Source organism: Cupressus sempervirens, chromosome 7 (assembly GCF_028749045.1).
Source record: "Cupressus sempervirens isolate cs-2001-9-10 chromosome 7, ASM2874904v1, whole genome shotgun sequence".
NCBI lineage: Eukaryota > Viridiplantae > Streptophyta > Pinopsida > Cupressales > Cupressaceae > Cupressus > Cupressus sempervirens.
In genome coordinates, this window is record NC_143124.1 from 876,799,511 (window position 1) to 876,821,385 (window position 21,875).

The 21,875-nt window shown below is 39.3% G+C and overlaps 2 protein-coding genes across 5 annotated transcripts in view; both read left to right on the plus strand.

Annotated features, from left to right (window-relative positions):
* Positions 1 to 21,875, plus strand: part of LOC149550258 (Transducin/WD40 repeat-like superfamily protein) — a 226,006-nt gene that overhangs the window by 56,126 nt on the left and 148,005 nt on the right. For all 4 annotated transcript variants that reach the window (XR_016354185.1, XR_016354186.1, XM_089793350.1 and 1 more), the window contains exon 4: positions 4,653 to 4,709. Coding sequence is in view for 2 of the 4 variants with exons in the window: in XM_089793350.1 (XP_089649476.1) it covers positions 4,653 to 4,709 (57 nt within the window). In the remaining 2 variants the exon portion in view is untranslated. The remainder of the gene's footprint in view (positions 1 to 4,652; positions 4,710 to 21,875) is intronic.
* On the plus strand, positions 10,669 to 13,422 carry LOC149550259 (uncharacterized). The gene is made up of 5 exons (XM_089793349.1): positions 10,669 to 11,805; positions 11,934 to 12,230; positions 12,342 to 12,466; positions 12,561 to 12,837; positions 12,945 to 13,422. Exons 1-5 carry the CDS (start codon positions 10,882 to 10,884, stop codon positions 13,329 to 13,331), a joined length of 2,010 nt encoding a protein of 669 aa, XP_089649475.1. The 5' UTR covers positions 10,669 to 10,881; the 3' UTR covers positions 13,332 to 13,422.

The window sequence follows — 21,875 nt, forward strand, 5'->3', positions numbered from 1 at the left end:
AAATGCCTTTAGAAAAATAACCAAGGAAGTTCATCTCAACTCCACTGTAACAAACGGATTTTTATAACAAAATAAAGGAGAACTAATATCTGGTTTCACATAAGAATGAAAGAGTTTTCCTCAACTAATTATTGAAACAAAATATCTTGAATCCTTTTCATGAGACATTAACTGAAATAATTGAAGTAACAATCAACTGAAATAACTGAAATAACGATTAAGTGATATAACTGCAATAGTGATCAACTGAAATAACTAGAATAACGAATAACTGAAAGAATTGGAATAACGATCAACTGAAATAACTGAAACAACGATTGATTATCTTTTCTTGCAAACAAGTAAAGTAATTGCATAACATGAAATAGAAATGAGGAACATACAAGGAGTATCTGGTAAATCTTTAGTTAGTTGTGCAAGCCTCGGCTTTCGGTAAGAGGAGAAGCATTGGCTTAGGCTTAACCTCCCAACCTCGGACCATATTCATCCCTCCACAATCTATTGAATAGAAAGGCCCTCCCTACCCCGAGATCAGACTTGGCATACTTCGAGTCCAGCCACTTGAGCTTTCCGATGTTTAGAATGTCCGCACAGTTATAGATGGACATGATTGAATAACTGACACTATTGACATCAAGTGATCATAGATGACAAACATGCCTTTAACAACCTTGGCCAAGGTTTTTGGATGGCAATTACCCGATCACCACCGCTCAACTTGACAACAGGGGAACACTAAGTATGAACATGCATGAGCTATTAAATAATTTTCTTTTTTCAAATAATTTAGAATTGTTATGTCATGTCTGATTTTTATTTCTTGTTAATGCAGATTTCTCTCACCTTTTCATCTCTTCCTTGGCTATACAACCGGGTGAGTCCCAGGTGTTTGAATCTCAGAGCAACCAGCTCTTTCTGTTGATCCTCAACTGATATAAGAATATTATATGTTTCCAGCTTATCACATTTCTGTAATCTGAGAAATATAACTTTAAGACTTGTAGAATAAATACCATTTGATTCTGACATTCAATGACATAATAAAGATATGATATCATGTCATGGATACTTGGTTTTGACTCATCATAAGCAGTTTTGTCCTAAAGAGAAACTAACTGATGATATTTAAACAAAGATGATTTAGAACATATTCTAAAATTGTATCTTACTGCTGTAATTTCAAAATGCATTAGTGTAATATCCCCGTCATAAAATAGTTTATTAATCATATCTTTGTTATTGGGCCAATTGATTTAAAATATCTCGTACCCATTTTTATTTTTTGTTTCCGTTGTTTGTGTTGTCGTCAGCTATCTTTGTACACCCTTGGAAAGTTTTCCCTGACGAGTATTTAAGCACAGCTTGTAGGTAGTCATTAGGTATGCGATTTGGATTATTTCTTATGTACTGCGAATTCCCGTTGAGATTCTCTATTATTCGCGATTTTGGAAGTGAAAGATCTTCCCAACTTGGTTTGTCCGATTTCAGTTGGATTCATCCCTCACCCTATTCCGTTTGTGCTGTTGGCTCGGATCTGGAAAATCAGAGCATCTCAGTTATTTGTTACTATGATATCAACTTGGTAGTAAATTGGTTGTCTGTGCGTATTCACTATTTGTGTGTATCTATTCAGACTCTGGCTTCTGCAAGTTATTTGTGTTTAATATATTACATTTGCATTCTAAGCGGCATTAACGAATTCCTTGCATCACCTCAACTTTTCCGCACACCATCGATTACACACAACACGCAACATTACCCATTCGTATAGCTATCAAATTGTCCTCGTGCTTCACTCGTCCCATACTGTATGCCCAAGCTCATAATCACACTCACCACGGGCTGTTTCTCCTTCCTACCATACAACCTTGTACCGTATGGCCAGCCACATTCCTCCTCCGTATGGCCCATATCCTTCATTGTATGGCCCACACGCCCCTTGACACACCCTGTACGGCCATCTCCAAACTACCGTACAACCTTCAAGCCCATTGTACAGTCTTTATACATGTTTACTCACCGTACCTAGCTGCCCATCCTAGACCCTAGCTGCACATCCTAGACACCGTACAGACGTACTTCTTGTTGTATGGCTTCCCTGCAACCCCTTCTGTACGACCATCAGGCACTCGGGCAATTGGAACATTATAAGTAGTATATGAAAATAAAACATATTATAATCATTGGGATATGGGGGCAACCACATAACCTAGTAAAATTTGGAAATATAATTGAGTCCTGGCTAGATGCTATCAATTGGCCCCCTTCACGAAAGAACTTTGGATGCTGACTTAGTGCAATTTCTAATCATGTGCGTCAACAACAAAAATATATAATGAAAGGGAAGTTATCGTGGTAGAATTGTTATGCAGGGAAAGAACGAACAAAAAGATGTCAGAGGAATCCACTGTAAGAAATAATGCAGAGGTATATATCGTCTTGGTCTCTCATGGCTTCCATAATTTAAAGAGGTATTCGATAACTTCATTACTTCCAAGAAGCTGTAACTCATGAAGTAAAGACTTGGCTTCTTGATTGCAAATATTTTGGTTTCTAGTAAGAAATTGAATAAATATGGATTTGAAGGTTATAAATCAAGGATAATTTACAATATATTTATCTACTTGCACATAGATGTATCTATGAGATGACATCATATTATTTATTTTATCCAAGGTGGTATCTATTATTATGTATATCTAAATACATGCTTTATTTGGAAGATTATTTTATCTTCTTGTCTTGTATAAAAATAATATTATGGTGTCACCTTTATTTCTATATCTATGTGCACATACATAAATATACGTTATAATGTTGTGGTGGAAAGGTCAATCAAAAACCATTTGAGGTACGCATTATTTTAATTAAAATAATTAATATTTTAAATGTTTATTTAATAGCTCATTCGGGTCCATCGATTGTATCTTGATGTTCAAGTCGCTAGGTTCTTACCAAAACAGTTAAAGGTCGTACCTGTCAACTCGATAATTGGACTAAGCTAGTATCCCATTCCGTTGATCTTGTTTAGCAATGCTTCTCCCTTTCATCTTCTCTTGCAACCACCCGTGCAACATTTTCCACAATAATAACAAGTTCCATGATAAATCCAAAATAACATTTAATTTAGATAAGGAATTTAATTATTAATCATGATTTCGAAACCAATCAATTGCTAATCATCATATGACAAACAATGGATAATGACCATCATCATTAAACAATTAACATAATGAATACAATGGATGTATTTAACTACCCTTTTCACATGATTATGAAAGAAAATCTATTCAATTCAACGACTATAAATAAAGTTAAATTAGGTCAAAATTTGGGATGTAACATACCCTCCCCTTTCAGTTTTTCATCATCCCCGATGAATGCCACAACAAAACTTAGAATTAATAACTATTTAGACCATTACATTAATAAAAAGAACTAAAAATTAAAAGTTCAAGCTCTAGCCCTGGAGAAAAGATGAGGTATTTTTGAAAAATTTCATGATAGTCTTCCCAAGTAGCATTATCCTCTGCATACTGATCCTAGTGGACCTTGCATTGAGTCACATCTCGATTTCGTAAGTGTAGCTTATGCACCTCAAGTATTCTGAGTGGTTCTATTTCCACCACCCCTAGTTTTTGTACCTGTAATAGGTTCCAATCAATTATATGATCATGATGAGGGATGTATTTCTTAAGGTATGACACATGGAGGACTTCATGCATCCTTGCAAGAGCTGGTGGTAGTGCAATTTTGTAGGCTACTGGGTTCATAATTTCCAATATTTCAAAGGGTCCCACATACCTATGGGCCAACTTGGCATTCTTACTAAACTTGATGGTACTCTTTTGAGGTTTTACACTTAATAGCACCTTTTCTCCCACTAAGAATTTGCTTGTAGTTTTATTGATTGAAATTGAGACTATAAGAGTAGTCTTGCGTTATTTCTCCATGAATGTGAGTGCTTTGAGAAATTGTTCTATAAGTACCATGTGCATCAATCAATCAGTTCGGAGATGTCCAGTTTTGTCATCATCCTTACCCTGTATAGGACCTTTTTAGAGGATTTTCTGTACAGCTGTGATTTATTTGTAATCTATCTTATTGTGCAAAAGCTGATTGCATACTGCATAGTGATACATTAGATAGTTTTGGAATAAAAGGTTGGTTAAGTTGGCTTGGCCTAAGAAGTTAAGAACCATATGTACAGCAGTCAAATGATCTAATCTTGTTTACAATAAGTCCTTTGGCTTGGAGAACCAGCCTAAGAATGGAAATCCGATCACTCAACTATATATTCCATGATGACTACTGAAGGAAGAAAATTTCTAAGTTGAAAAAACTGTGTCTAATACTATATTTTCCTTCAACATTGTTAATATCTACATAAGCATCTGCTCGTATGAGTGCATATACTTTGTGAAGGTCTGTTTCCTTAACCTTCCACAGTATGGAAACATTTTCTGTCTGTCTCGAGGCAACTTAGCTTTGTCATTTCCTTATTTCTCATTTCATGAATGTGTAATACTAGTGTTGCATTATTGAACTTTATAAATTTAAATTTCTGCATTTATGTTTTTGTTAAATTATATAAAAGCTAAGAAGAACAAAAATTAAATTTTAAAAATCTATCTTTTGTGTATGCCTTGAAGGGGTCTTCGGATCAGCAATTGCAGAAGTACACATTTAATACAGAGGATATAAACCAGGTACGCTCTTTCATCGTATCAAGTCATCCGTCTAATTTGTATTTCAAATACTATAAACATATTCTTGTTTACTTTGGAAGGGTTTAAGGAAAAGCATGAAGCTATGAGCATATCTTTTCTGTTCATGTTCTACACATTGGTTTTGGATGAGCATGAAGATAGAAAGTTCCAACGTTAGAATGCAAACTAGTCTCCACTAAAGTGCCAACTGTTAATTCTTTTTTTGTTTCATTTTTGAAGTATAATATGATCTGGTTGACTAAATATGGTATATCGAGAACAACTTTCAGGAATAATGTCAAACAGCAATGCCTGCAGTGGTGCAAATTTTTGATTTAGCAATCAATATCTCATTGTGTTTGAGGATCCTATGAAGTCAATTAAATAAAAGATTAAGCTGCTAGATGATTACTCGACTATAAGTAGTGCTAATCTACCAAAGGCAGTATCAAGTGATAGCTGAAAGCTGGCTCTGGCTAAGGCATATGGCTATATAAAATATATACGTTTTCTTGCTTCATATGTTTATGTTTTTTGTAGTTCTCTCAAAAGACTATTGATTGCGCATGCAACCATGGTAGTTCCATTTATAGAGGATTGGAATTGAAAAATAAGTGTGTAAAGGGTAGTCAACTACCAAGGTTTAGAAGTTGATTTTTTTTTGTTTCATGGAAAATGTTGTGCCTAGAGATTAATTCACACATATTACATCAAAGTTGAATTTGCTTAATGATGTGAATCATAAAATTTTGTGAAAATATGCTTTATTCTAGTCCCTTAACAAGTCAGGTACAATCACAACTTCTAATAAAATAAATCAATGCAAAGATAACAGGATACAAAATAAAAAGTTGATTTCTTATTTTTGGTTTTCTTGCATTTAATTGAATTCAATGAATGCCCCATCCAAGAGAATCAAGTCTGCATGCACAAACAGCGGTTGATCATCAACTTCGATCCATTTTGGTTATAAATCAATCTCATTTTGGTCAATTGATCATTCCTCTAATACCTTGGATTATCAAGGCATAAATTGGTAAGCAAGAAATGAAAAGAATCGCAACAGAAAATACGTGACTAGGCTGTGCTGGGTAATAACTTAACCTCAATTTTTTAAAACTTGAAGCAAGGATTATGTGCTGAACGTTATATCATTCGCCTGGTCTAGGCTCAAGGGGTTACGTTTTTTGTAGTTTGTGTTCAAACACACTCCAAGAACACTAAAGAGTTGAGAAATTTCAGGGTTGGCTAACACTTTTCATGACTGCGAAAGCAATTTTGCTTCCTAACTTGTAATCATATATCTACATTAACTCCACTCTAATATTCGCCTAGGATATTTGTTCCAAATTTTTCAAAATGTACCATAGAAATTGAAACAAACATTTTGCATAGAACTGATTTCTTTTAAACCAATACAAAAAATCATGTAATATGACTGAAAAAGAGATCTGAATTGAATATGAACATGGTGTCGTCGGTAAATAGTGTAGCCGACAGGTTGATGTTGTCGGTAATTGTTATGTAGCCAATGAGCCCCTTTGGGAAGGTATATGTACACCATCCGAGATGGTGGGAATCACCATTGGAAGCACTATGTAATCTCTTTAGCATATATGCAAATAATAAAAGGAGTACTGCTGTGTTACATGTTTTTGTATATTGTCTGTATGAATTAATAAACCGTTTACCTCGTATAAACATTTGGCGCCGTTGCCCAATGGACCTGGAACAAAGGCAGAGGTGAAGACTAATGCCGAATCAACTTAACAAGGATAGGAATAAGATAAAGGGAAGAGATGAAATATGCACTGCACAAGAAATTTTAATTTTGGCAATAGGCCGAGCGCAGATGCAGGTTTCAGTAGATTACCGACGGACACCGAAGCACCAAGGAATTGTTGGAAGAGACTCGACAGTGGTTGAACTTGGTGAAATAAACAAGGGAGGAATTTCTTAACCTGTATATGCCGAGGTAAGAGAATCCACACAGAAGGGAGTTAACTCGCATGGCTCGGAGTGCCGAGGGAGCACAGGTGTGGAGTGAACTCTTCATCCGCAATACACTTCCGGAACGGACAACTTCGCTTGAGGAAAACCCTTTTTCACCAAGTAATGCGGCTGTTGGAAATAAGATGACTGTCCAAAACAGCACGGGTGTTCAAAATAGCGAGGGTGTGCAGAACAACATAGGTGTTTAGAACAACATAGTTGTGCAGAACAGCGCAGGTGTATAAAACAACACGGGTGTGCACAACAACACGGGTACACAACAAGTACCTCCAACTCGAATAGTAATGGCTGGACCAAAGGAAAAATTGTCAAAGTTTCATGGTGATGGAATGATCGATCCAGTCAGACACTGTAAGACATGCCAAACAATTTGGACGGCGAATGGCGTAACCAACATAGATGAATGGGTCCGACAATTTTCAGCAACCCTATGGGGTGTAGTAGTTGATTGGTTTGCCGACGCGGATCCCCAAAAATTAACTACATGGGCGGGAGTTAAAAAGGAGTTTATCATCGAGTTTCAATTGTTGCGAGATGACAATGAGATTGTAGCAAAAATCTACACCACAAAGAAAGGGAAAAATGAAACAGTTCGTGTATATGCTAGAAAACTAAAAGAATTAATAAATAAAATGGAAAGTAAGCAGACAGATGGACTGAAAAAGCGATGGTTCATTGAAGGACTACGTCCAAAGTTAAGGAAGAAAATGAAGATTGTGCCGCGATCATCATACACCGAAGCATACAATCGAGCGATGGATTTAGAAAGTGAACAAAAAACGAAAAAAAGAAGAAAAGTAGCTCATCTGATTTAGATGACTCGTCTTCGGAAGAAGATAGCAGTGGTGACGAAAATGACAGTAAGAAGGTTCGAGCTCTCTAGAAGGATATGATCATAATGATGAAGGAATTTAAGAAAATGTAGAGAGAGACGAAGGGAAACAAGCTATGGTGCACAAAATGCAAGACAGAAGGTCACACGAAGGGGTCCTATCCGAAAAACCAATTCTGTGATATCTGTCAGATTATGAGACATTCCACAAAAGAATGCCCCTTCAATATGAAAACAAGAGGGCATCAACAAGTGTTCCTGACTCAGGAGGCTTCCATGTCAGGAGGGAGCGGAAACAGAAGCAATGATGATGCCACTTCGGGTGGGTACAAAAATAATAGAAGAGGGCAAAACAACAATACCAACAACAATACCAACAATAATAATGGGGTCCGTAGCCAAATTCAGTACGATGCGAATGGTCGCCCGATGGTTCAATGTCGAGCATGCAATTTGTGGGGCCACTTTGCACAGAACTATACATCAACAAACTCACCAAAGTTGTTATGCAGATGGTGTGGTCTTGGAGATCATGAAGATGCCAAGTGTCCGAAATCGGGAGTGAATTTGATCAGCATCGGCGCAGACGAAGAAGTCTTGGCAATCACCCGTAAACAAGCAAAAATGTACCTCGACCTAACAGAAGAAAATAAGAGATTGGAAGAAGCGCGGGCGGAAATTGAGAAAGCAACGCAGGTGGAGAAATCACAATTGAAGGACACTACCGGTACCTCAACAAGGAATTGCGCGAAACAAAACATCATATGACAGATATTACAAACAGAAGTACCAGTCAAAATAAACGATCTGCTACTCACAATGCCTCAACTTTGACCAACACTCACAAACATTGCTACAATGGCTAAATTACCAAGAGAACACGAAAGGGAGAAGGAAAGTAGAGCAAGTATAGTAGACGAAAGGGCGAAGGAAAGTCGAGCAAGTGCAACGGACCCAATGTTGTTAGCCCTCACATTCGGACGGCATTCGACGATCATCAAGATGGGTATATTAGGAATGGTCCTTTTAGACACAATTGTGGACGAAGGTTCGGGGGTAAATGTCCTACTAGAAGATACCTAGAAGAAGTTGGGACAACCGACGTTGTGGCCACGTATGTTCCAATTACTAACGGTAGACCAACACGGGATCAAACCGTTGGGAATCCTGATGGCACAACCAGTGACTATTGGAACACAACCGTTTCTACTTGACTTCGTCATCATCCCGCTAAAGAGGAGAGGACATGACGCCATTTTGGGCTGGGGATGGCTTGTGCAAGCAAGGGTTAAGCATGACAGGAAGAAGAATACGCTATCAATGGAAAGTAGGGGATGACGATTCATTATTGATTTATACACACAAATGGTGGGCGAAGAAGCTGTATCATCTAATTCCGAAGAAGAGGACGAAGGAAAGCAGCTATTGGAACCCAATGAGGAAAAAGTCCTATGGTTGGAAGGTGGATCGATGGACGATGATTTGGATTTGGTGAATGGCCTTTTCCATTGGCAGATGGAGGATTACGAGCTCTTTCCAAGCTGTAACATGTTAAGGGTCGACGAAGGTGAGAAAGAAGAGGGAAATGAATGTCCGAAGGAATACAGTGAAGTGGAAGAAAGAAAGACAGTTATGACAAAAGCTAAAGGGAAGAACATACAGTACGAACCCAGAAAAAGAAAAAATTCCACCGTACGATACACGGTGAATAGACCGCGTAGAAAGAAAATGTTATGTTGAACCATAGATATAGTAGAAAGGTGTTGGCAGCAAGGAAAACACATCCTACGGTCTGCACAGGAAACAAAGAGGAAGGGTTTAATAAAAGCTTTAGCAGTATGAAGTGAAGGCTCTAAAATCAAGAATACAGTTATTGACAGCAAAAAGTGGCAGCTGATGGAATTCATGGTACCGAGTTTTGAGAACAAACTGGGCGATATGGAAAACTTGAGGGAGAGATCGTGTAATTGAAATAAACTTGATGAGCGACAATTGTAGGCACAAGGGGCCATGGAGGTGACGCAAAATAGGTGCAAAGCGTGGCATGATAAACACCTGAAACTGAACAAGTTCCAACCATGACAGATGGTGTTGAAGGATGAGGGACGAAACAAAATCAAACTGGTCAAGTTTAAAGTCAAATGGGTCGGGCCATACCAAATCTGGGAAGTAGGTGATAACGGAGCAATAAAATTATGGACATTGGACGGGCAGGAAATTATAGAAACGATGAACGGTTCCAAGTTGAAAATATATCATTTGCGACCTGTTCTGTTGTCGACGAATATTGAGTAGTAAAATTCAGTGGAAAAAGAAAAAATAAAAAAAACGAAAAAAAAAAGAAAAAATGAAAAAAAAAGAAAAGAAAGAAAGAAAGAAAGTCACGGTATGGTAACTTAAGTTGAAAGCACATTGTACAGGCGAACTAGTGAACACCGTACGGTGTTTGGAGTATCCTCACCATGTAGCAATGAAGTCAAGGAAGAATACTTAAACCGTACAAAGGATGAAAGCATAACAGGTGATTCATAAAACCCTTAGTTACCGGATTCGCCTGGAAAAGGCCGGATCCGATTCGGATCCGGATCCACGTATGGATCCGTGAGGATCCGGGCAGGATTCGTAATCCTGCTTGTGGATCCGTAAGGATCCGCGGCCCGCGGATCCTTACGGATCCACAGGCAGGATTACGAATCCTGCCCGGATCCTCGAGGATCCACGTGCGGATCCGCGTGAATCCGCAGCAATGAAGGAGGAGAATGCAAAAACGTGGGCCCATTATCATTTTTTAATGTTTTTTTTTTGCCCTAAAGGCCCTAAACCCTAAAAACGACCCTCTAAATCACAATGCAAGTTCATTTGCTCTCTATTTTGCTCTCTCATTTTGCTCTCTCATACTTGCTAGTTTGAAGTGAAGTGCTTGGATTCGAAGGAGATCGGTTGTGGAGCTTCAAATACCTTGCAAGAAGTGTTTAAGGTATGCATTTCAACCATATTCTTGAATTCTTTCATAGATTATTGATTTATTTTTAGTTTTCCAAATTTTCAAGTTTTTATGCAAGTGTGAAGTATGGTTTTCTTTCACTTTTTCTAGATTGCAAGAATAGAACAATGAGTAGTCAAGGCTCAGTGGGTGGGGGTGGGGCTGCATCACCAAGCTTCAAAATTGATAAGGGGTCTCCTTTATGGAGACACACAACAAGAGTTGCACAATGTCCTAGGGGTGGGGCATACATATGGAAATGTAATTTTTGCAACATACAACATAGAAGCTCCTATTCCCGAGTGAAACTACATTTTTTGGGCCCTGCGGGTGAAGGAATTCACATGTGTCAAGGTAGTGATAAGAAGGGATTACCAGCTGCACAAATAGCAGCATTAGCAAAAGAGCAAGATGATGCTGATAGAGCAGTTGCAAAAGCAAAACGTGGTGCTTCCCAAAAAACAAATATACCAACACCATCATTTGATCAAACAAACACAAGAACACATCCTTTTTTGCCTATGCCAACTACAAATGATGAAGATGAAGACCCATCTCCACTCACCCGCAAGAGAGGCCCACTAGATAGGGCATTCCAAATTGAAAAGAGAGACATTGCTGATCACAAAATTGGACGTTGTTTAATTGCAAATGGTGTTTCATTTAATTTTGCTAGATCACCTTATTTTAGGGAGATGGTGGAAGCAATAAATGATGCACCCCATGGTTACAAACCGCCTGGTTATGAGAAGTTGCGCACTACCATATTACATGATGAGAGGAAAAATGTAGAGGCTCAACTTCAACCAATAAGAAATTTTTGGGTTCAATCGGGTGTGTCTATTATTTCGGATGGTTGGAAAGATTGTAGAAACCGTCCATTGATCAATGTTATTGCTGTATGCCCTAAGGGGGCAATGTTCTTGAAGGTAGTTGATTGTGAAGGGCAAGTGAAAGATGCAGAATTTATTTCACGCATTCTCATTGATGCCATAGAGTCAGTGGGTCCTGATAATGTTGTTCAAGTGGTCACGGACAATGCAAAAGTTTGCAGGGCTGCAGGGATAATTGTAGAGTCTAGATATGATCATATCTTTTGGACACCATGCACCGTCCACTCTCTCAATTTAGTGATGAAAGCAATTGGCACCGAAATAGATTGGGTGAAAAGGATATATGAGGAAGCTGAAGAGATTCAAATGTTTGTGACAAATCACCACATGTCACAAGCAATTTTTAGGAGTTTCTCGGACTTGGAGTTATTGAAGGTAAATTTTTATATTTAATATATAATTGAATATTATTGGATTCCACAATTATTAATTTTTGTTGTTGTTTACATTAACATGTTTTAATTTTTAAATGTTTTACTAACTTGAGTTTAACATGTTCTTAGGTTGCTGAAACCCGCTTTGCCTCTCACACAATCGTCTTGAGACGACTTGTGAAGGTAAAAGAAGCATTGAAGCATATGGTCATTAGCCCCCAATGGGGCATTTGGAAGAATTCCAATACAACAAAGGCTTTAAATGTGAGAAGAATGATACTAGATGAGGATTGGTGGGGTCTTGTGAGTTATGTGTTGGAAATCACCGATCCAATAATGGCAATGCTTCGCTTCGCAGATAGTGATGAGCCATGCCTTGGGGATATTTATGATTCCATGGATAGTATGCTGAAAAAAATTAAAATGGTAAGTTTTACGCTCTTTTACAACAATTTTTTATTTGAGAGATATCTAGATTCTAAAGTTTAAATTGACATATTCACTAATTATAATTATTATTCATATTTCATATCTTAGGTCATACAGAGGAGGGAGAATGATCCTGAGGACACCCTTTACAAGAAGGTGGAAAAAATTGTTCATCATCGATGGAACAAGATGACCACACCTTTGCACCTCCTTGCATATGCTCTATCCCCGAGGTACTGTAGTTCTTATCAAATGTTTGTGCTTATTTTATCCAATGTTTGTGCTATTGATATTTGATAGTGTTAAATTGTCTTTTGTTATCCTCAGGTACTATAGTGCAGATGTACTTCGCCTTCCAGGTAGAGTGCCACCATTTAGAGATGCAGAGGTTGCAGATGGGTATAAGAGGGCACTAGCTAAGATATTCCAAGATCCAGAGATTGGGGCAATTGTGAGGAGTGAATTTGCTGCTTTCAACTCAGGTGAGGATTTCGACCCTATTGCCATAGCAGACCAAAGCAGGATGGGTGCCATCAAATGGTGGTACCTTCATGGGCAAGCCTTCACGTACCTCCAACCTCTTGCCATAAAGGTCCTATCCCAAGTAAGTTTGTAAAATTAAGCTTAAGGTTAACATTCTCAATTCCTTGAATTTATTATTTAATTTATTTATCTTGATTGTTGTATTGATAATTTTTAATTTCTCTTTAGGTTGCCAGCTCTTCTGCCGCTGAGCGGAATTGGAGTACTTACTCCTTTATCCACTCAATCAAACGCAACCGGTTGGCTCCAAAAAAATCAGAAGACCTTGTGTTCATTCACAACAATTTGCCCTTGTTGTCACGGAAGGATCCTAAGTACAAGAAGGGGCCCGAAAAGCTTTGGGATGTAGCACCCGAGACTCCTGATTTAGATATGACCATCCGAGATCTTGCTAGATCCACTTTGATTGATGTGGATGATGAGGAGGAGGATTATGAGTTAACAATCCCCTCTACTACTAGTGGTTTGGGTTCCTCTACTAATACAGATGCAGCACTTGCAGCTCACCAGTACCCCTCTGATGCGGATTTTCTTGAAAATCCATTTGATGATTAAATAAAAAACTTTAGTGTTGACTCTTGACTCTTTTATGAGTAAATCATGTTATAAACTTTAAGTTTAATGATCTATATTTTGAATGTTACAAGCTTTCACTTTCAGTAATTCAATGTGAATGTGTTGATTTCCTTTATAATCGTGAAAATAGATTAATTATCAATGTCATTGATCAAGTATACTAGATTCATACTATGAAATGATTTAGTTTTAGAATTATGTATATTTCTCTTTTTTTTAGTATATATAATGCATATATATATATATATATATATATATATATATATATATATATATATATATATATATATATATATATATATATATATATATATATATATGCACGAATCCTCCACGAATCATAATTGGGAAAAAAAAAAATCCCGAATCCACGGATCCGATTCACGTGCTCGAATCGGATTCGTGTCACGAATCGGCAACTAAGATAAAACCACCGTATGGCAATTTCAGGCAAGCTACACATCGTCAATAAGACCATACGAAAATTGCATGGTATCTGTTGGAACCATAGAAACCACTTTACGATGTAATGCTTGTCTGGTGTTTGATTTGTACTGCGTATTCCGTACGGCTCCTTCTCCGACCACTATAAGTAGCATCTTCAACACTTTTTTGTTTGCAATAAGAGGTATGGGATATGATCTGTACGTAATTGGCCAAGTTATGGTCCTGGCCAATTGAATCATGATTCTTGCTGGTGTTGATGAGAGACATGTATGGCATCAAGTAACAAGTATGCACATAGTTGGATGTACTATATTGAGAATCTAATTTCCGAAGCAGCCTAGAGCATCTTCAAGAGATCCTATGAAGACTGTACGATGCAAGGAATTGAATTAAAGAAATGAAGCCTGCACGGAGTATGGGAAAAGGAAGCAGAGACAAATAGGGGCTGTATGGTGAAATAGAAGAAAGCATAGGGCAGAGCAAGACCGTACAGCGTACGGCTCTATAAGGCAAATCGATCTGAGACCATAGGACATGTGGTATTCACCTAGTAAGGCAAATCGAGTGGCATGTGGCTAGTGCAGAGCAGCTAATAGGGCTGTACGGACGCTAGAGAAGGAGAGAAATTTGTAGAACAGTTGGTTTGTACGGAGTGATAAGTGACTTAACCAAGTCAAGGAATAAATGGAGTCTGCAGGCAAGAGGAAGTGGAAGAAAAACTTAGAGGAAGAATCTATTGCTAAGAAAAAAAAAACGACGATAGTTTAGAATGAATAACGCATGATACTGAAGGGAAGGGAAAGACATAAACAGGTAGTAAAACATAAGCAGTTGTTAGAAATAGTATGGGATCGGAAGAAAATCACAAAAATGGTGTGTTCCATGGAGTTTTGTGTGGGTTTGAGAGTGCTAATTTGGTGAAGACAGTACAGCAACCCCTCGACCCCGTTGGGGGCACCCTAGACCCCCAGTCGGTTCAGTTATCAGTCGTGGGAAGTGTGACTAGTTGACGAGACTTGGAGTTGCTGCAGGCATAGTGTGCCAGAGGTAAAAAGATCAATGGAGCAAGCCTTTGGAGAGGGATGATATGCTTTGAGGCACTTGGAGTAGTTGTTGGATGTGAAGTTGTCTTGGTGGATGCATAGAAAGCTCGGGAGGAGCTGATCATCCAGTTGAAGGCAGTACAACGACACTTGGCTTAGGGTACCTAGAAGTTGGAAGCAGAGAAAGTAGCATGGGTGGCTATCAAGGTCAGCTTGATTAAGGAGACTATTGTGTTAGTAGAGGCTACAGATGCAACGTGGTTTGGAGACCAGTTTGGTGCAGGCACGGGACGAAAGTGAAAGTGGTGTGACAGAAACAGATTTATTTTGTTGTAGTTAGGCAATTAATGTATTCCATTTTGTTAATCTATCTCGGATATTTTGTAATTGTCATTTGGAGATGACTTTTTCTTTTGGGGGGATGATGTCGTCGGTAAATATTGTGTAGCCGATAGGTTGATGTCGTCGGTAATTGTTATGTAGCCGACGGGCCCCTTCGAGAAGGTATATGTACACCATCCTGGATGGTGGGAATCATCATTGGAAGCACTATGTAATCTCTTCGGCATATATGCGAATAATAAAAGGAGTACTGCTGTGTTACATGTTCTTGTTTATTGTCTGTATGCATTAATAAACCGTTTACCCTGTATGGTAAACACATGGATCATTACAATCTTATTTTTAATATAGAAATGCAATAACTGTATTACAAATCCGCCTAACTATGAACTCAGTCGCAAATCCACCAAGAAGTGAATTAGGTTTCTGTCCAATCCACCAAGAAATACTGAAGGTTTCCATCCTCAGGTTTCAGAACTAAAAGCCAAAGTTTCCCAAAATTCTCCAAGCGAAAACAATAATCAAGCATAATCCAATCATGATAAGGACGAGCCTCTCAATATTCTTAATAGCACATCCTTGTGACTCTTCGCTTTCCCTCTACCTATCTCTTCATATTCCTTTTCTTTGTCTCTTTACTTTCCTCTTTTAAATTGAAATGACTAATATGTTTACCATACTGGGTAAAGAAATCAAGCACAGACCATAGATATGAATAGCATAACTTCTTATTATTATTCGCATATGCCAAACAGTACATTATGCTTCAATGATAATATGAATACAATGTTTCCCGAAGGGGTTATAAATACTTTCCGAAGAACTTTCCTGAAGGAGTCCATCGGCCACATACAACATGTCGCTACATAAGAAAAACCTTTCTGAAGGGACCTGTCGGCTGATACACAATTTCTACCGACGACATCATCCCCCCCAAAAAGAAAAGTCGTTTCCTGACGACTACAGAACAAAACTCAAACAACTAATACAATAATATTGATCTACCACATCACTTTCACATTCATCCTGTTGCATCTATAGCCTTTGCTAACACAATACTGACTCCTCAAGCTGACCTTGATAGCCACCTGTGCTGCTTTCTCTGCTTCCAACTCCTCGGTACCTTGAGCCAAGTGTCGCTGCACTGCCTCCAACTGGATGATCAGCTCCTCCCGAGCTCTCTACGCATCCACCAAGACAGCCTCACGGCCAACACCTACTCTCAGTGCCTCTGGTACATAAACACTCCATGCCTGCAGCAGCTCCAAGTCTTTTCAACTGGTTAGACTCCCACGACTAATATCCGCAACAACTGGGGGTCTAGGGGGCAACGCCCCCGGCGGGGTCGAGGGGCAGCGCCCCTGCAGGGTCCTGGGGCAGTGCCCCAGGTGCGCTCCCTGTCGCAATACAGGGAGGGGTCGACGATTGTTTTTTTTGTTTTTTTTGTTTTAGAAAACCTCCTGCCATCCTCTGCCATGTTACGCCAATTCCTTATGCAATAACCTGGAATGCCATTCAAAATCTGAATGCAATAACATGCAGAAGCCGTATGCCCAAACCTGTAGAATCCATACGCTACATTATGCAAAAACCTTGCACCACAATATGCAAAATCCGTACATTAGATCCCTTCAAAAAACTTTACACCAAAATATGCTAATGCTACACTGAAAAATCCGTACACCAAGCCATATGTCGAGTGCTGAGAATGGAAGCCGTACGCCAAATTGGGATTCAATGTCGTCTCCAAAATCCGTGTGACCAACTATATGAATTTCTCATTCATCTCCGTACGCTGAAGAGAACTTGCCAAAATCCGTATGCTGTACTTAGACTTGTTTCCTGTGTTACAATCTTGAAATCTGTACGGTGACTTTACCATAGAAATCTGTACATTGGCTGCTTTAGAAAATCCGTACTGAGGCTCCCAAATTTCGTACAGCAAACAACATATACATGAGGAAATCCGTACAGCGATTGGCTCCCAGAATTCGTACGATGATGGCCATTTAAGAAGCCGTATGTTAGCCGGCTTTAAAATTCGTACGGTGGCTTGGGCTGGAAAAGCCGTATGATGACCCTGACTCAAACTGCTTACTTGGAAATCTGTACGGTGCTTGGTTTCCAAAATCCGTACGGTAGCTCTTTCATTACTTTTTTTTTCTCTCTCTTTTTTTTTTTTTTGTAAATCTTACTTTTGGAACAATTATGTACAATATTTACATATATACAGTACTTATAGTCTTTCTTAGTTGTTCGTCCACGGGGGTGCGTTACTTCTTCCATGGTAGACATTGAACTTCGACTGATTCACTGCATTAGCCACTTCCTTTTCCTCTAATGTCGATAACTTCATCGCTCCATCATCACCAACTTCTCGTATCTTGTATGGTCCTACCCATTTGACGCTAAACTTCCTAAGTTTGACCTCATTCCGATTGTCGTACTTCAACACCCACTGTCCAAGTTGAAACCTGTTCAATTTCAAGTGTCTATCATGCAATCGTCGCTCATCAAGTTTATTTAGGATACATGATCTCTCCATCTGGTTTTCCCTATCGCCCAGTTTGTTCTCGAAGCTTGGTACCATGGACTCCGTTAGCTGCCCCTTCTGACCGTCAATAACTCCTGCACTCTGTGCTACTGCAACTTTTATTGAACCCTTCCTCTTTGTTTCCTGTGCAGGTTGTATCGTGTGTCTTCCTTGCTGTCGGCACCTTTTTGCTATATCTGTGGTTCGACGTAATACTTTCTTCCTACGTGGTCGTACATTGGAATCTTTCGTCTTTTTGGGTTCGTACTGTATGTTCTTTCTTTCAGCTTTAGTCATACCTGCCTTTCTTTCTTCGGCTTGTCTGGGTTGCTTCAGACATTCATTTCCTTCTTCGGCTTCTTTGTGTACCTTCGGACATTCATTTCCTCCTTCGGCTTCTCTGTGTTCTGTCGGACATTCATTTCCTTCTTCTTTGTTACCTTCATCGACCCTTAACATATTACAGCTCGAAAATAGCTCATAATCCTCTATTTGCCAGTGGTAAAGACCGTTTATTGAATCCAGATCGTCATCTCCTTCCAATCATAGGACTACCTCCTGATCAGGTTCCATACTTTGCCTCCTTTCATCCTCTTCTCCTTCGGAATCCGACGATAGAGCTTCGTCTCCAACCATCTGAGTGTGTAGATCGATGACATACTTTTGGCCTTTGCTTTCAAGTGATAAAGTATTTTTCTTCCAATTGTGCTTTGCCTTGGCTTGTATCAGCCACCCCCGACCCAGAATAACATCGTACCCTTTTCGCCTTAGGGGAATCACGACGAAGTCCAACAGGAATGGTTGTGCTCCAATCGTCACTGGTGTATGTCTAAAATGTGAGCACACTTCTATGAGTCATTATATTCAAGATTACTCAAAAATGAGGTCTCAAATAGCGACTCATAGCTCTCTATTCATGGAGTGCAAGGGTTTGTAATGGAGGCCCTCAGCTTGACCTAGTTTGTGCCCATGCAAGTACACCATGAAACAAGAGATTCAAGGGTCCAAAAATATGCATGCAAATGAAAATGAAAACTAATCTAAATGATAATAATGCAAAACAAAGCAAGATCTAATCTATGAAAGCAAATATGACTCTAAACTAATATGCAAATGCAATGATAAAAGCCCATGATAAAAGCCATGGGTGCAAGAGAGAACGAGACAAGAAGATAGAAGTTCTCCACAAAAGCTTTAGCATTCAAAACTTCTTTTTCAAAATTTACTCTCCAATCCTGTAGCATAACAATAGCATCATCCTGGGTATTCAATAATGGGTGTCCAAAATGAGGAGAGGGCTCTCCCTTATAAAGGAAAATATGGAGGTGAGAGGCTTCTCACAACCAATATGGGATAATAGAGTTTGATCCATGTGAGACAAAATTCCACTAATGAGAAAAAATGAGTGGTTGAGAAGAAAGTGGAAAAAGGATAAAGATAAGTCCCACTTAGAGATATGTGCATTTAAGTGTAGAGAAAATAAATAAAATCTTTATTTAATTTATTTCTTTTTTTCAAGTGGGTTTAATTTATTTAATTAAAAGGGAGAAAGTTCTTTTAATTAAATAGGAAATATATAATTAAATTAAAAGAGGGGTTTTTCTCTTAATTAATTAAATGTGGATGAATTATTTTAATTAAAAGAGAGGTTTTCTTTTATTTAAAATGAGGATTTATTTTATTTAATTAAAAGGGAGATTTTCTTTTAATTAAATAAGACTTAGGATAAAATGATCAACATTAGAAATGAAATAATCGAATTTGATCAAGAAAATTGATTTAAATTGATTTAATAAAATATTGCAAACCATTGATTCAAAAAATTTGATAAATTGATAAATTGAATAATGGAGGCCCATAGTCTAGGCGACCATTTTAGGGTGCATACAACTAGTTGTGCTGTGAGGATTCCCAATGGCTTGATTCCATGTTGATCGGCCATTAACAGTTGGAATGTAGGCGGCCATAATGTCGGTTGTCCCAACCTTTTCTAAGTGTCTTCAGGCAACACATTGACACCGGACCCTCCGTCCACAATCGTTTCTGTCAATACAGTCTCGAGAATTCCCATTTCGACGACTGCCGGATGGCGTCCGGATGAGAGGGCTAACAGCATCGGATCTTCTACACTTGTGCCACTTTCCTTCTCCTTTTTGTCTGCTGTACTTGTTCAATTTTCCTGCTCCCTTCCATGTTCTCCTGGTAGTTTAGCAGTGGGAACGATGTTTGTGAGTGCTGATCGGAGCTGAGGCATAGTGAGCAACATATCATTTATCTTGATGGGTATCTTGGCTTGCAATATTTGCCATACAATGTTCTGTTCTGCGCAGTTCCGTACGGGGGTACTCGGCGTGTCCTTCAGGTGTGCCGTTTTTACCTGTGTTGCTTTCTGGATCTCTGCCCGTGCTTTCTCCAGTCTCTTCTTTTCTTCCGTCGGGTCGGGGTACACTTTCGCTTGCTGTCGCGTGATGGCCAGAACCTCTTCTTCGTCCGTCCCGATGGTGATCAAGTTTACTCCCGACTTCGGACACCTAGCATCTTCATGATCACCAGGTCCACACCATCTGCATAACAACTTTGGTGTGTTCGCCATTGTACACTCTCGGGCGAAGTGACCCCATAGATTGCATGCGCGACATTGAACTATCGGCTAAGCATTGGCATCGTACTGGATTCGACTCCTCCCGCCATTATTGTTGTTGTTTTGATCGCGCTGATTGTTTCTATATCGTCTCGATGTGGCACCTTCTGTACTGGTGTTCCTGTTCCCTCCTGACGGGGATGCCTCGTGTCAGGAACACTTGCTGCGGTGTTCTAGTTTTCAAATTGAAAGGGCATTCCTTTATCGAGTGTCCCATAATCTGGCAAATTTCACAAAATTGGTCTTTCGGACATGATCCCTTCGTATGGCCTTCTTTCTTGCACTTTGTGCACCATAGGTCATTGCCCTTAGTCTCCTTGTTCATGTTTTTGAACTCCATCATCCGCAGCATGTCCTTCTGAAGAGCACGGACTTTCTTGCTGTTGCCTTTATCGTCGCTGCTATCTTCTTCTGAAGGCTCGTCGTCATCTGAATCGGATGAGCTGGTCTTCTTCTTCTTCTTTGTCTTCTGTTCACTTTCGAGGTTCAGTGCCCGATTGTATGCTTCAATATATGTTGAACGTGGCACGATCTTCATCTTTTTCTGCAGCTTGGGGTGAAGGCCTTCAATGAACCATCTTTTCTGGAGCCCATCTGCCGGCTTATTCTCCATTTTATTGATTAAGTCTTTCAAACTCCTAGCGAAGACCCGTACTGTTTCATTCTTCTTCTGCTTGGTATTGAATATCTCATTGACGATCTCATTATCATTGCGCAATATTTGAAATTCTGCACAAAACTCCTTAATGTTATCCCAAGTGTTTAATTTTTGTGGATCTGTGTTAGTAAACCAATCAATCGCAACACCCCGTAGGGTGGCTAGAAACTGTCGGACCCATTCGTTTGCATTTGTTATGCCATTCGCTCTCCAGATCGTTTCACATGTTTTACAATGTCGAATGGGATCAGTTGCTTCATCACCATCAAATTTAGGCATCTTTTCTTTCAGACCTGCCATTATCACTGTATGTTGAGGGTTTTGTTGTGTACCTGCGCTGTTTTGCACTCCCGCGTTGTTTTGAGCACCCGCCCTGTTTTGAGCTCCCGCATTGTTTTGAACACCCGCGTTGTTCTGCACACCCGCGCTGTTTCCAACACTCGCGCTATTCTGGACACCTGCGTTGTTCTGCACACCTGCGCTATTTTCAACACCGCGTTATTTTCGACTTCCACGCTGTTTGGTGAAGAAGAGGTTTCATCAACCGAAGCTGTCCATTCCGGAAGTATATCTTGGATGAAGAGTTCACTCCACGCTCGTGCTCCCTCGGCACTTCGAGCCGTGCGAGTCGATCTCCTTCCGTCAGGATTCTCTTCCCGTGGTGTATGCAGGTTTAGAAACTCCTCCCTTGCTTCTTCCACCAAATCGAGCCGTTGTCGAGTCTCTTCCAACAATTTTTCAGTGCTTTTGTGTCCGTCGATAACTTGCTGAAATCTCCTTCTGTGTTCAACCTGTTGTGCCAAAATTAAATTTTCCTGTGCTATGCGTAATTCATCCTTTTCCTTCAACTTATTCTTAT

What these genes read in the sequence shown, in the direction of transcription:
- LOC149550259 (XM_089793349.1), top strand. Translation starts at nt 10,882, where the DNA reads ATGTGTCAAGGTAGTGATAAGAAGGGATTACCAGCTGCACAAATAGCA. An exon ending in CGGACTTGGAGTTATTGAAG is followed by an intron (nt 11,806 to 11,933) that starts GTAAATTTTTAT and finishes ACATGTTCTTAG; the next exon opens with GTTGCTGAAACCCGCTTTGC. An exon ending in GCATATGCTCTATCCCCGAG is followed by an intron (nt 12,467 to 12,560) that starts GTACTGTAGTTC and finishes TGTTATCCTCAG; the next exon opens with GTACTATAGTGCAGATGTAC.